The sequence below is a fragment of the Salmo salar genome, chromosome 26, assembly GCF_965601325.2.
Source record: "Salmo salar chromosome 26, fSalSal1, whole genome shotgun sequence".
NCBI classification, from domain to species: Eukaryota; Metazoa; Chordata; class Actinopteri; order Salmoniformes; family Salmonidae; genus Salmo; species Salmo salar.
This window is the reverse complement of record NC_138316.1, coordinates 41,132,016-41,146,525: the sequence shown is the minus strand read 5'-3', so window position 1 is coordinate 41,146,525 and position 14,510 is coordinate 41,132,016. Positions and strand designations below refer to the sequence as shown.

At 47.0% G+C, this 14,510-nt stretch overlaps 1 protein-coding gene across 14 annotated transcripts in view; it reads left to right on the top strand.

Annotated features, from left to right (window-relative positions):
• LOC106568778 (neogenin) overlaps positions 1–14,510 on the top strand; it is a 271,322-nt gene that overhangs the window by 72,594 nt on the left and 184,218 nt on the right. For all 14 annotated transcript variants that reach the window (XM_082969724.1, XM_082969719.1, XM_082969717.1 and 11 more), the window contains exon 2: positions 9,420–9,764. In XM_082969724.1, coding sequence (XP_082825850.1) covers positions 9,420–9,764 — 345 coding nt within the window. The remainder of the gene's footprint in view (positions 1–9,419; positions 9,765–14,510) is intronic.

The window sequence follows — 14,510 nt, the reverse complement described above, 5'->3', positions numbered from 1 at the left end:
GTTTTGGCGGTAGAGGTGCCTTTTTGTGTAGTTTCAAATGGAGTTTGTTGGCCTTGTTGTTGGTAGAGCGCTCCTCCTGGCTGAGATAATTTTGTCCTCGAGACTCTTCTTCTTTCCCTACTTAACCCCACAGGGTCTTCCTCTCCTACATCTAACTGCTTCTTAATCACTCTGTTCTCTGGCTGGAGACTGCGTGGCCTCCCTGGTTTTGTTGGACAAATAAGATGTATATATTATCACAAACATTCATCCACTATTTTATAGCACTGTAGCACTTTCAAAATGTAAAACTGCTGTTGTCTACTCTGCTATTCATTGGGAGATAGAATTGGGCTTGTTTCATCTTTTATCTGGTGTTTGGATTTGTAGTGTTGTTTCGCAAACATTTGCTCATTAACCTTTAATGATAACCAAAAAACACTGAAATTCTGGCTGCACTGTAAATAGGACTTTAAAGTTGGGGCTGAAAAAATGCTTACGGCTCAAGTCTATTCCGGTCTCATAGCTGTTTGTGCTGTGTTGTAATCCCTATGGGTCTCAATAAGGGTGTACTGTAGATAGGTGTAAAATGTTGTTCACCCTAAGCACTGTGGTAATAGCAGGAACATACACACATTGTAAACCAAACCAAAGGATGCAGAATCAGGATGTTTATAATGGGGGGGCTGATGGAATTCCTCTGACATTTCCAAACCTGGTTTATGTATTTTGTTTATAGTGAAGCGCTCAGTGTCAGCACAGTGCACTGGCTCTGTGAAAAACTGGCTTGCAAATATCAGCTCGGTGCAGATGCAACTACAAAGACTATTTTCATCACCTGGATTTACCTCGCTTCAAGCCAGCCACGTGATCCACTGATAGGCCTACACGTCCATCCACCGCTGCCAGGCTAGCCACAGAGCAGGGCACTATTGTGTAGGGAGCTAGCCACAGAGCAGGGCGCTATTGTGTAGGGAGCTAGCCACAGAGCAGGGCGCTATTGTGTAGGGAGCTAGCCACAGAGCAGGGCACTATTGTGTAGGGAGCTAGCCACAGAGCAGGACGCTATTGTGTAGGGAGCTAGCCACAGAGCAGGGCGCTATTGTGTAGGGAGCTAGCCACAGAGCAGGGCGCTATTGTGTAGGGAGCTAGCCACAGAGCAGGACGCTATTGTGTAGGGAGCTAGCCACAGAGCAGGGCGCTATTGTGTAGGGAGCTAGCCACAGAGCAGGGCACTATTGTGTAGGGAGCTAGCCACAGAGCAGGGCGCTATTGTGTAGGGAGCTAGCCACAGAGTAGTGATGAGGTTTGTGTCTGCTGTATTGCTCCAGCCTCTGCATCAGCAGAGTGTTGGCCACGAGATGAATGACCCTGAATTGAGTGTGTCAAAGGAAGAGAGGCAGCTGTGCTCCAGCCCCACTCCAGTCACTTTGCTCTGCTGACTAAGGATGATGTGTGTCTGCGCTTTAAAGCATATGGTCAGCCAATTTGACACCATCGTCCTTAGAAAAAGCCTCGGCTGAGCCCTCTCTCTCCCACTGCTCCTGCTTGGAAGCTGCTAAAGGCGGTCATTTTGTCTCAAACGGTGTGATTTGGACCCCCAGAGCCCAGCTTCCCCAACTGTTCCAACAGCAGCTGAAGACTGAGATGATTAAGCGTGTGATGGTGCTCGAGGCCTGCTGGAGAGGACAAGTCCCATTGCAGTAGCTCCACACAGGTCTCTCTCCATCTGTCTCACCAGCCTACATAGAAATCCACAGCCTGCTGTTGTGCCACAGTCACAGGCCTGCCCATTATAGACACACGGGTCCATTAGACCTATTGATGTGGTGTGATCAACCACTTGCTACAGTTTAAGGAGCTTTTAAGACCACTGTCTCCATATATGTTATGATGGAACATGTGTAGCTCCTTTCAGGAAGTTAACTAGTTTGCTTTCCATAGTTTCTCCCTAATGGTCATTCTAAGCGAAGAGATCCTGTCTTAATAATTAAAATAAATGGAAAAGAGAGAGCAAGAGGGAAAGACAGAGCCAGTTTCATCTTATCTGTTGTCTGTAGCTTGTGAGGTGTGGAAATTGCAATATGTTTGCTTGTCCTATGTTGCTCTGCGTGCTACGTGTTGCTCGCTCTCTGTCTGCGTGCTACGCGTTGCTCGCTCTCTGTCTGCGTGCTACGCGTTGCTCGCCCTCTGTCTGCGTGCTACGCGTTGCTCGCCCTCTGTCTGCGTGCTACGCGTTGCTCGCTCTCTGTCTGCGTGCTACGCGTTGCTCGCTCTCTGTCTGCGTGCTACGCGTTGCTCGCTCTCTGTCTGCGTGCTACGCGTTGCTCGCTCTCTGTCTGCGTGCTACGCGTTGCTCGCTCTCTGTCTGCGTGCTACGCGTTGCTCGCTCTCTGTCTGCGTGCTACGCGTTGCTCGCTCTCTGTCTGCGTGCTACGCGTTGCTCGCTCTCTGTCTGCGTGCTACGCGTTGCTCGCTCTCTGTCTGCGTGCTACGCGTTGCTCGCTCTCTGTCTGCGTGCTACGCGTTGCTCGCTCTCTGTCTGCGTGCTACGCGTTGCTCGCTCTCTGTCTGCGTGCTACGCGTTCACTGCTCATTGTTAAAAAAAAATGTTTACCCCTTTTTCTCCACAACTTCGTGATATCCAATTGGTAGTTAGTCTTGCGTCCACCGAAACACAACCTGCCAAGCTGCACTGCTTCTTGACACAATGCTCACTTAACCCGGTAGCCAGCCATACCAATGTTTTGGAGGAAACACTGTACACCTGGCGACCGTGTCAGCGTGCACTGCGTCCGGCCTGCCACAGGAGTCGCTTGAGCGCGATGGGGCAAACCCTCCCCTAACCCAGTTGATGCTGGGCCAATTGCGGCCGGCTGCAACACAGCCTGGGATCGAACCAGGATCTGTAGTGACGCAGCTAGCACTGCATAGCAGTGCCTCAGACCGCAGTGCCACTTGGGAGGCCCTCACTGGTCATTGTTTGTCTATTATAACCTGCCCAGGGACTGCTGTTGAAAGTTAGCCGCCTGGCTAAAACAGTCACTTTTACTGAAATGTTGATTTAATGTGCACTGTCCCTGTAAAAATAAAAATGAACTCAAGTCAACAGAAGATACTATTTTATTTTGTTTGTTTAGGGTTACCTGGCTGCAGTGAAGGGACTGAGCGGCCATATTGCCTCTAATGAATAACATGTATAACTTCTCCATGGGAACGCACCGTGCGACGGGGCAACTGGCGCTTTGAGATAGAGAAATGACCCCCAGAAGATAAATGGTAGAACTGATGCTGCGATCACGCCACACACCTGGCAACTCTCCCTCCTCTCTCGCTTTTTATCCATCTCCCTCTGTCTCTGTCTACCTCTCTCCTTTCCTCCTCTCCTGAGATGTCATCTCCTTGGAACGGAACAAATCAAATCAAATCAAATTTATTTTTATATAGCCCTTCGTACATCAGCTGATATTCTCAAAGTGCAGTACAGAAACCCAGCCTAAAACCCCAAACAGCAAGCAAAGCATGTGAAAGAAGCACGGTGGCTAGGAAAAACTCCCTAGGAAAAACTCCCTAGAAAGGCCAAAAACCTAGGAAGAAACCTAGAGAGGAACCAGGCTATGAGGGGTGGCCAGTCCTCTTCTGGCTGTGCAGGGTGGATATTATAACAGAACATGGTCAAGATGTTAAAATGTTCATAAATGACCAGCATGGTCAAATAATAATAATCATAGTAGTTGTCGAGGGTGCAACAAGCACGTCCGGTGAACAGGTCAGGGTTCCATAGCCGCAGGCAGAACAGTTGAAACTGGAGCAGCAGCACGGCCAGGTGGACTGGGGACAGCAAGGAGTCATCATACCAGGTAGTCCTGAGGCATGGTCCTAGGGCTCAGGTCCTCCGAGAGAAAGACAGAAAGAGAGAAAGAGAGAATTAGAGAGAGCATATTTAAATTCACACAGGACACCGGATAAGACAAGAGAAATACTCCAGATGTAACAGACTGACCCTAGCCCCCCGACACATAAACTACTGCAGCATAAATACTGGAGGCTGAGACAGGAGGGATCAGAAGACACTGTGGCCCCATCCGATGATACCCCCGGACAGGGCCAAACAGGCAGGATATAACCCCACCCACTTTGCCAAAGCACAGCCCCCACACCACTAGAGGGATGTCTCCAACCACCAACTTACCGTCCTAAGACAAGGCCGAGTATAGCCCACAACGATCTCCGCCATGGCACAACCCAAGGGGGGGGCACCAACCCAGACAGGAAGACCACGTCAGTGACTCAAGCCACTCAAGTGACGCACCCCTCCCATGGACGGCATGGAAGAACACCAGTAGGCCAGTGACTCAGCCCCTGTAAAAGGGTTAGAGGCAGAGAATCCCAGTGGAAAGAGGGGAACCGGCAAGGCAGAGACAGCAAGGGCGGTTCGTTGCTCCAGCCTTTCCGTTCACCTTCACACTCCTGGGCCAGACTATACTTAATCATAGGACCTACTGAAGAGATAAGTCTTCAGTAAAGACTTAAAGGTTGAGACTGAGTCTGCGTCTCTCACATTGGTAGGCAGACCATTCCATAAAAATGGAGCTCTATAGGAGAAAGCCCTACCTCCAGCCGTTTGCTTAGAAATTCTAGGGACAATTAGGAGGCCTGCGTCTTGTGACCGTAGCGTACGTGTAGGTATGTACGGCAGGACCAAATCGGAAAGATAGGTAGGAGCAAGCCCATGTAATGCTTTGTAGGTTAGCAGTAAAACCTTGAAATCAGCCCTTGCCTTAACAGGAAGCCAGTGTAGGGAGGCTAGCACTGGAGTAATATGATCAAATTTTTTGGTTCTAGTCAGGATTCTAGCAGCCGTATTTAGCACTAACTGAAGTTTATTTAGTGCTTTATCCGGGTAGCCGGAGAGTAGAGCATTGCAGTAGTCCAGCCTAGAAGTAACAAAAGCATGGGTTAATTTTTCTGCGTCATTTTTGGACAGAAAATTTCTGATTTTTGCAATGTTACGTAGATGGAAAAAAGCTGTCCTTGAAACAGTCTTGATATGTTCTTCAAAAGAGAGATCAGGGTCCAGAGTAACGCCGAGGTCCTTCACAGTTTTATTTGAGACGACTGTACAACCATCCAGATTAATTGTCAGATTCAACAGAAGATCTCTTTGTTTCTTGGGACCTAGAACAAGCATCTCTGTTTTGTCCGAGTTTAAAAGTAGAAAGTTTGCAGCCATCCACTTCTTTATGTCTGAAACACAGGCTTCTAGCGAGGGCAATTTTGGGGCTTCACCATGTTTCATTGAAATGTACAGCTGTGTGTCGTCCGCATAGCAGTGAAATTTAACATTATGTTTTCTAATGACATCCCCAAGAGGTAAAATATATAGTGAAAACAATAGTGGTCCTAAAACGGAACCTTGAGGAACACCGAAATTTACAATTGATTTGTCAGAGGACAAACCATTCACAGAGACAAACTGATATCTTTCCGACAGATAAGATCTAAACCAGGCCAGAACTTGTCCATGTAGACCAATTTGGGTTTCCAATCTCTCCAAAAGAATGTGGTGATCGATGGTATCAAAAGCGGCACTAAGATCTAGGAGCACAAGGACAGATGCAGAGCCTCGGTCTGACGTCATTAAAAGGTCATTTACCACCTTCACAAGTGCAGTCTCAGTGCTATGATGGGGTCTAAAACCAGACTGAAGCGTTTCGTATACATTGTTTGTCTTCAGGAAGGCAGTGAGTTGCTGTGCAACAGCTTTTTCTAAAATTTTTGAGAGGAATGGAAGATTCGATATAGGCCGATTTTAGTTTTTTATAATTTCTGGATCAAGATTCGGCTTTTTCAAGAGAGGCTTTATTACTGCCACTTTTAGTGAGCTTGGTACACATCCGGTGGATAGAGAGCCGTTTATTATGTTCAACATAGGAGGGCCAAGCACAGGAAGCAGCTCTTTCAGTAGTTTAGTTGGAATAGGGTCCAGTATGCAGTTTGAGGGTTTGGAGGCCATGATTATTTTCATCATTGCGTCAAGAGATATAGTACTAAAACACTTTAGTATCTCCCTTGATCCTAGGTCCTGGCAGAGTTGTGCAGACTCAGGACAATGGAGCTTTGGAGGAATACCCAGATTTAAAGAGGAGTCTGTAATTTGCTTTCTAATGATCATGATCTTTTCCTCAAAGAAGTTCATAAATGTATTACTGCTGAAGTGAAAGCCATCCTCCATTTGCGAAAGCTGCTTTTTAGTTAGCTTTGCGACAGTATCAAAAAGAAATTTCGGATTGTTCTTATTTTCCTCAATTAAGTTGGAAAAATAGGATGATCGAGCAGCAGTGAGGGCTCTTCGATACTGCACGGTACTGTCTTTCCAAGCTAGTCGGAAGACTTCCAGTTTGGTGTGGCGCCATTTCCGTTCCAATTTTCTGGAAGCTTGCTTCAGAGCTCGTGTATTTTCTGTATACCAGGGAGCTAGTTTCTTATGACAGATGTTTTTAGTTTTTAGGGGTGCAACTGCATCTAGGGTATTGCGCAAGGTTAAATTGAGTTCCTCGGTTAGGTGGTTAACTGATTTTTGTCCTCTGACGTCCTTGGGTAGGCAGAGGCAGTCTGGAAGGGCATCAAGGAATCTTTGGGTCGTCTGAGAATTTATAGCACGACTTTTAATGCTCCTTGGTTGGGGTCTGAGCAGATTATTTGTTGCAATTGCAAATGTAATAAAATGGTGGTCCGATAGTCCAGGATTATGAGGAAAAACATTTAGATCCACAACATTTATTCCATGGGACAAAACTAGGTCCAGAGTATGACTGTGGCAGTGAGTAGGTCCAGAGACATGTTGGACAAAACCCACTGAGTCGATGATGGCTCCGAAAGCCTTTTGGAGTGGGTCTGTGGACTTTTCCATGTGAATGTTAAAGTCACCAAAAATTAGAATATTATCTGCTATGACTACAAGATCCGATAGGAATTCAGGGAACTCGGTGAGGAACACTGCATATGGCCCAGGAGGCCTATAAACAGTAGCTATAAAAAGTGAGTGAGTAGGCTGCATAGATTTCATGACTAGAAGCTCAAAAGACGAAAACGTCATTGTTGTTTTTTTTTTTGTAAATTGAAATTTGCTATCGTAAATGTTAGCAACACCTCCGCCTTTGCCGGATGCACGGGGGGTATGGTCACTAATGTAACCAGGGGGTGAGGCCTCATTTAACACAGTAAATTCATCAGGCTTAAGCCATGTTTCAGTCAGGCCAATCACATCAAGATTATTATCAGTGATTAGTTCATTGACTATAACTGCCTTGGAAGTGAGGGATCTAACATTAAGTAACCCAATTTTGAGATGTGAGGTATCACAATCTCTTTCAATAATGCCAGGAATGGAGGAGGTCTTTATACTAGTGAGATTGCTAAAGCGAACACCGCCATTTTTAATTTTGCCCAACCTAGATCGAGGCACAGACACGGTCTCAATGGGGAAAGCTGAGCTGACTACACTGACTGTGCTAGTGGCAGACTCCACTAAGCTGGCAGGCTGGCTAACAGCCTGCTGCCTGGCCTGCACCCTATTTCATTGTGGAGCTAGAGGAGTTAGAGCCCTGTCTATGTTCGTAGATAAGATGAGAGCACCCCTCCAGCTAGGATGGAGTCCGTCACTCCTCAACAGGCCAGGCTTGGTCCTGTTTGTGGGTGAGTCCCAGAAAGAGGGCCAATTATCTACAAATTCTATCTTTTGGGAGGGGCAGAAAACAGTTTTCAACCAGCGATTGAGTTGTGAGACTCTGCTGTAGAGCTCATCACTCCCCCTAACTGGGAGGGGGCCAGAGACAATTAATCTATGCCGACACATCTTTCTAGCTGATTTACACGCTGAAGCTATGTTGCGCTTGGTGACCTCTGACTGTTTCATCCTAACATCGTTGGTGCCGACGTGGATAACAATATCTCTATACTCTCTACACTCGCCAGTTTTAGCTTTAGCCAGCACCGTCTTTAGATTAGCCTTAACGTCGGTAGCCCTGCCCCCTGGTAAACAGTGTATGATCGCTGGATGATTAGTTTTAAGTCTAATACTGCGGGTAATGGAGTCGCCAATGACTAGGGTTTTCAATTTGTCAGAGCTAATGGTGGGAGCCGTCGGCGTCTCAGACCCCACAACGGGAGGAGTAGAGACCAGAGAAGTCTCGGCCTCCGACTCCGACTCGCTTAATGGGGAGAACCGGTTGAAAGTTTCTGTCGGCTGAATAAGCGACACCGGTTGAGCATTCCTACAGCGTTTCCCTCCAGAAGCCATGAGAAAGATGTCCGGCTGCGGGGACCGTGCGAGGGGGTTTATACTAACGTTACTATCTGTACTTACTGGTGGCACAGACGCTGTTTCATCCTTTCCTACACTGAAATTACCCTTGCCTAACGATCGCGTCTGAAGCTGGGCTTGCAGCACAGCTATCCTTGCCGTAAGGCGATCGTTCTCCTGTAAATTATAAGTACAACGACTGCAATTAGAAGGCATCATGTTAATGTTACTTAGCTTCGGCTGTTTGAAGTCCTGACGAACCATGTCCAGATAAAACCTCCGGGGTGAAAAAGTTGAATGAAAAAAGTTGAGTGAGGGAAAAAGTAAAAATATACGGTAATGAAAAAGTAAAAAACCGTCAGGTATCAAAGTAAGATTGGGAACAGGCATCATTTAAACTACATTTAACATGCAGCCACTTATTTTAATGCTGTTCGTTGTGTTATTAAAACTGGCTTCCGAACCCTTTAATTATTCTGTTTCTCACCCCTGCAGAACTGATAATTGGGGGTATTTATCTAAACAATACCACTATGTGACTCTGGGTGAATGTCTGAATTATGTATGAGGTTAAATGCAGAGCAATTGTTGTCAGTGAGGTTTACCATTACGCAGGGATAAATGGCTGGAAGAAAGCGTAACAACACCTTCCTTTCCCTTCTCATCAAGCACTTTTGTAGGGAGGGGACTTAGGAACAGGATAAGATTTGTCTCTGCCTTGCCTCTTGCTAGTGAATTCTTGTGGGCTGGTTTTGGCTGTGGTTTGTTGTGAACTAGCAGGAAGACATTTTGTACTGAATTTGACATTGAATAGTTTGACATTGAATAGTTTGTGTTCATATCTGTTTTGTGCTGTCTGTTTTAAGCTTTAGTTATGAATATAGAATGTATGAGTCAGTAATTGGGTTTTGTGAGTCGTTGATGGTTTTGAAATGTGACTTAACGCATAGTGATTTGATTGAAGTGGAATGGCAGGTGAACAGTTGTCACAGACTGAATCTAAATGAAAATACATGAGTTTCTGTGCTAGGGCCGATACGGTTTTGCTTCCTGTCAAAGGCTGTTCAAGTCAACAAGAACGTACTGCCATTGTTTAATTACAACTAACGAACTTCAATCCCTCTCTCCTCTCCAGGCACGGCGGCGCGGCCCTTCAGCCCCTTCTGGTTCTCGGTGGAGCCGTGGGACACACTGGCTGTGAGAGGTGCCCCGGCACTGCTCAACTGCTCAGCGCACAGCGGGGACCCTGCCTCGGAGCCCACTGCGCCCCAGGCCCGTGTGGAGTGGAAGAAGGATGGAACCTTCCTGAGCCTGGCGCCAGACGACGGGCGGCGGCGTGTTCTCCCTGACGGCTCGCTGCTCATCTCTAGCGTGGTGCACTCCAAGCACAACAAGCCCGACGAGGGAATGTACCAGTGTGTGGCCACCATCGACAGCCTGGGAACCATTGCCAGCCGCACCGCCCGCCTCACCGTGGCAGGTAGGACCCATACACAGAACATATATAATACTGGGTTCTATTTCATTCTCTGGGTGAGCCTGAGGAGGGAGAGAGGGAGTTGAAAGGCAGCAATAAATAATGTATGTAATGAGTGAGAAATAGATGCCAGAAAAGAGGGACTGGCATACAGTGTAAATGAAAGTGTGCACTAATTGATCCAGGCTGACCACATTACCTGTCCTAAGAACACAGCATGCCCTGAGAAAAGGCCTTTGTTGTCCAACTCTGTTGTCCAACTGTGGTATTTGTGCTTATTTTCAGTATATTTTCAATATATGTTGCTGCACTGTCAAAAACATGAGGGGGGTCTGGTTGTATGTCGCTGTGGGCTCTGCGAGCCACAGGGCTGTACAATGTGACCTTGTTTCATTTGGGTGAGAGAGCCGAGCAGAGCAGCGGGGATTATTAGGTGTTTGAGCTGGGTCTTGCCCCGAAATTCAATTTGCAGGCGGAGGAGTGCAGGAATGCAATTATGTTCTCCCTCAGCCCTGTTATGTTGGAGAGGGGGGTGTGGATGACTGGAGAGGGCCTTCATCTTAGACTCCGCCAGAGTAGCCTTCTCAGGTGTGGGTGTGAAGTCACTCTCACGGTCTATCTCTGACTGCATGTGTTATCATAACCTTTTGGAGCTAATGAGCTCGTCTTGTCAGTCGTTGAGGAGAGCGGACGACCATTGCCCCATATAAAAACGGATGTACTACAGCAGTGTTTCCCTACCAGGGGTACCTGTCCTAGCCGCAGGGGATACTTGGACCCCTGGGGGTGCCTGTCCTAGCCACAGGGGATACTAGGACCCCTGGGGGTGCCTGTCCTAGCCACAGGGGATACTAGGACCCCCGGGGGTACCTGTCCTAGCCACAGGGGATACTTGGACCCCTGGGGGTGCCTGTCCTAGCCACAGGGGATACTAGGACCCCTGGGGGGGCCTGTCCTAGCCACAGGGGGTACTAGGACCCCTGGGGGTACCTGTCCCAGCCACAGGGGATACTAGGACCCCTGGGGGTACCTGTCCTAGCCACAGGGGATACTAGGACCCCTGGGGGTACCTGTCCCAGCCACAGGGGGTACTAGGACCCCTGGGGGTGCCTGGCCTATCCTCAGGGGATACTAGGACCCCTGGGGGTGCTTGGGCTATCCACAAGGGGTTCTTCAGGGGAACTCAAGTCAGAGAAGAATTCAGTTGGTGCTACAGTAACTGAAAAAGGTTGAACCACTGTACTAAATTACCCATCATTCCATGTGGAACATTTCCTGTTTTATCACAGTGAAGACTGTTCCACCTAGTGTCTGTTTTACCTAGTGTCGGTCAAAGGTTGCTTTCTAATCTATACTGCTGAAAAGAAGCTACCTGAAAGCATTCCTTCCTTGATGGTTTTAGCCTATAGAATTAGCCGCTGTGATCCAATGAAACATGCATGATATGTCATTGTCTTTAGGCCTTTCAATATTAACACTGTGATGCGATGGGACACACAATATACGATGGCTTCAGACGACTTGACATCGTTTGCAGCCCGCTGGAGGTCCACAGCTATCCCCCAACCCCACCCCACTCGATCACGTGGACTGACCCGACACTATCATTATGGGAAATCTCCTATCAGGTCACACTGCTGCATCAAAATAATCTACCTCAACAGAGAACAAGCTTCATTGTGTGTATGAGAGCGAGCGACAGGTGTCAGTTTGAATCTGTGTGTGTGAGAGCGCGCACGTCTGCGTGTGTGTGTGCGAGCGAGAGGTGTCAGTTTGAATCTGTGTGTGTGTGAGAGCGCGCACGTCTGCGCATGTTCGTGTGTGTGTGTGGCTTCATGGTATCTAGTGGAGTCTGACTCTGTACAGCCGTCCATCAATCTGTGTCAGTGTGGTCAGTGCATGTTTTATGTAAACAGCAGCACTCTGAGGGAAGGGCCTGGGATCAGGTCCTGCTATAAAATTATACAACCACAGAGTCAATGAGATGTCAACTGTTATGGGATTCAGGATTTAAATCCATTTTACAAACGCATAGAGCTGGGCTACACCTCCTACTTGTCCTTAGAGGCATAGAGCTGGGCTACACCTCCTACTTGTCCTTAGAGGCATAGAGCTGGTCTACACCTCCTACTTGTCCTTAGAGGCATAGAGCTGGGCTACACCTCCTACTTGTCCTTAGAGGCATAGAGCTGGGCTACACCTCCTACTTGTCCTTAGAGGCATAGAGCTGGGCTACATGTTCTACTTGTCCTTAGAGGCATAGAGCTGGGCTACATCTCCTACTTGTCCTTAGAGGCATAGAGCTGGGCTACACCTCCTACTTGTCCTTAGACGCATAGAGCTGGGCTACATCTCCTACTTGTCCTTAGAGGCATAGAGCTGGGCTACATCTCCTACTTGTCCTTAGAGGCATAGAGCTGGGCTACACCTCCTACTTGTCCTTAGACGCATAGAGCTGGGCTACATCTCCTACTTGTCCTTAGAGGCATAGAGCTGGGCTACATCTCCTACTTGTCCTTAGACGCATAGAGCTGGTCTACACCTCCTACTTGTCCTTAGCATAGAGCTGTTTCTAAACTCTTCTACATTAATGTGGATACTACCATGATTACGGATAATCGTGAATAATGATGAGTGAGAAAGTTAGACGCACAAATATACCCCCAAGACATGCTACCCTCTCACCATTACAATAACAGGGAGTTTAGCATTTTATATCAAACCCCGAAGACATGCTAACCTCTCACCATTACAATAACAGGGGAGGTTAGCATTGTATATCATACCCCCAAGACATGCTAACCTCTCACCATTACAATAACAAGGCAGGTTAGCATTTTATATCATACCCCCAAGACATTCTACCCTCTCACCATTATAATAACAGGGGAGGTTAGCATTTTATATCAAACCCCCAAGACATGCTAACCTCTCACCATTACAATAACAGGGGAGGTTAGCATTTTATATCATACCCCCAAGACATGCTAACCTCTCAACATTACAATAACAGGGGAGGTTAGCATTTTATATCATACCCCCAAGACATGCTACCCTCTCACCATTACAATAACAGGGGAGGTTAGCATTTTATATCAAACCCCCAAGACATGCTAACCTCTCACCATTACAATAACAGGGGAGGTTAGCATTTTATATCATACCCCCAAGACATGCTAACCTCTCACCATTACAATAACAAGGCAGGTTAGCATTTTATATCATACCCCCAAGACATGCTACCCTCTCACCATTACAATAACAGGGGAGGTTAGCATTTTATATCAAACCCCCAAGACATACTAACCTCTCACCATTACAATAACAGGGGAGGTTAGCATTGTATATCAAACCCCCAAGACATGCTAAACTCTCACCATTACAATAACAGGGGAGGTTAGCATTTTATATCAAACCCTCCAAGACATGCTAACCTCTCACCATTACAATAACAGGGGAGGTTAGCATTTTATATCATACCCCCAAGACATGCTAACCTCTCACGTTTACAATAACAGCGGAGGTTAGCATTTTATATCATACCCCCAAGACATGCTACCCTCTCACCATTACAATAACAGGGGAGGTTAGCATTTTATATCAAACCCTACAAGACATGCTAACCTCTCACCATTACAATAACAGGGGAGGTTAGCATTGTATATCAAACCCCCAAGACATGCTAAACTCTCACCATTACAATAACAGGGGAGGTTAGCATTTTATATCAAACCCTCCAAGACATGCTAACCTCTCACCATTACAATAACAGGGGAGGTTAGCATTTTATATCATACCCCCAAGACATGCTAACCTCTCACGTTTACAATAACAGCGGAGGTTAGCATTTTATATCATACCCCCAAGACATGCTAATCTCTCACCATTACAATAACAGGGGAGGTTAGCATTTTATATCATACCCCCAAGACATGCTAACCTCTCACCATTACAATAACAGGGGAGGTTAGCATTTTATATCATACCCCCAAGACATGCTAACCTCTCACCATTACAATAACAGGGAAGGTTAGCATTTTATATCATACCCCCAAGACATGCTAACCTCTCAGCATTACAATAACAGGGGAGGTTAGCATTTTATATCATACCCCCAAGACATGCTAACCTCTCACGTTTACAATAACAGGGGAGGTTAGCATTTTATATCATACCCCCAAGACATGCTAACCTCTCAACATTACAATAACAGGGGAGGTTAGCATTTTTGGGGGGTATGATATTTGTGCGTCTAACGTTCTCACTCATCATTATTCACTCATCATTCAGGATTATCTGTAATCGTGGTAGCATCCACATTTTTGGCTTGCATGCACACACACACACACACATATATACACACACACATATACACACACATCCCGCCCACGTCGCCCAATGATCTGTCTCCAGCTGGCTGTCAGGTTGGCAATAAAAAGGTTAATTGCGATGTGGTGGGAGCAAGCCATTACAGTGGAGAATGGGCTGGAAATGGGGCCGTGGGTGCGACCTCTGAGATGTAATGGCGATAGCGGGCACGGCACGCTGACAAATGCAGGGAGTAATATCAGTGATTGATGGGAGGAAGGCATGTCATTCCCCTGATCCCTCTCCAGAGAAGTCTTTGCTTCAATACCTCGGCTTGCTGGCTGGCTGGCTGTCTGTCCTTACCTTCACCTCGCCTGTTTCTTTCCTCTCTCTTCTCTCCCACTCTAGTTTAGGGCTGGGCGATATGGCCAAAATATATCA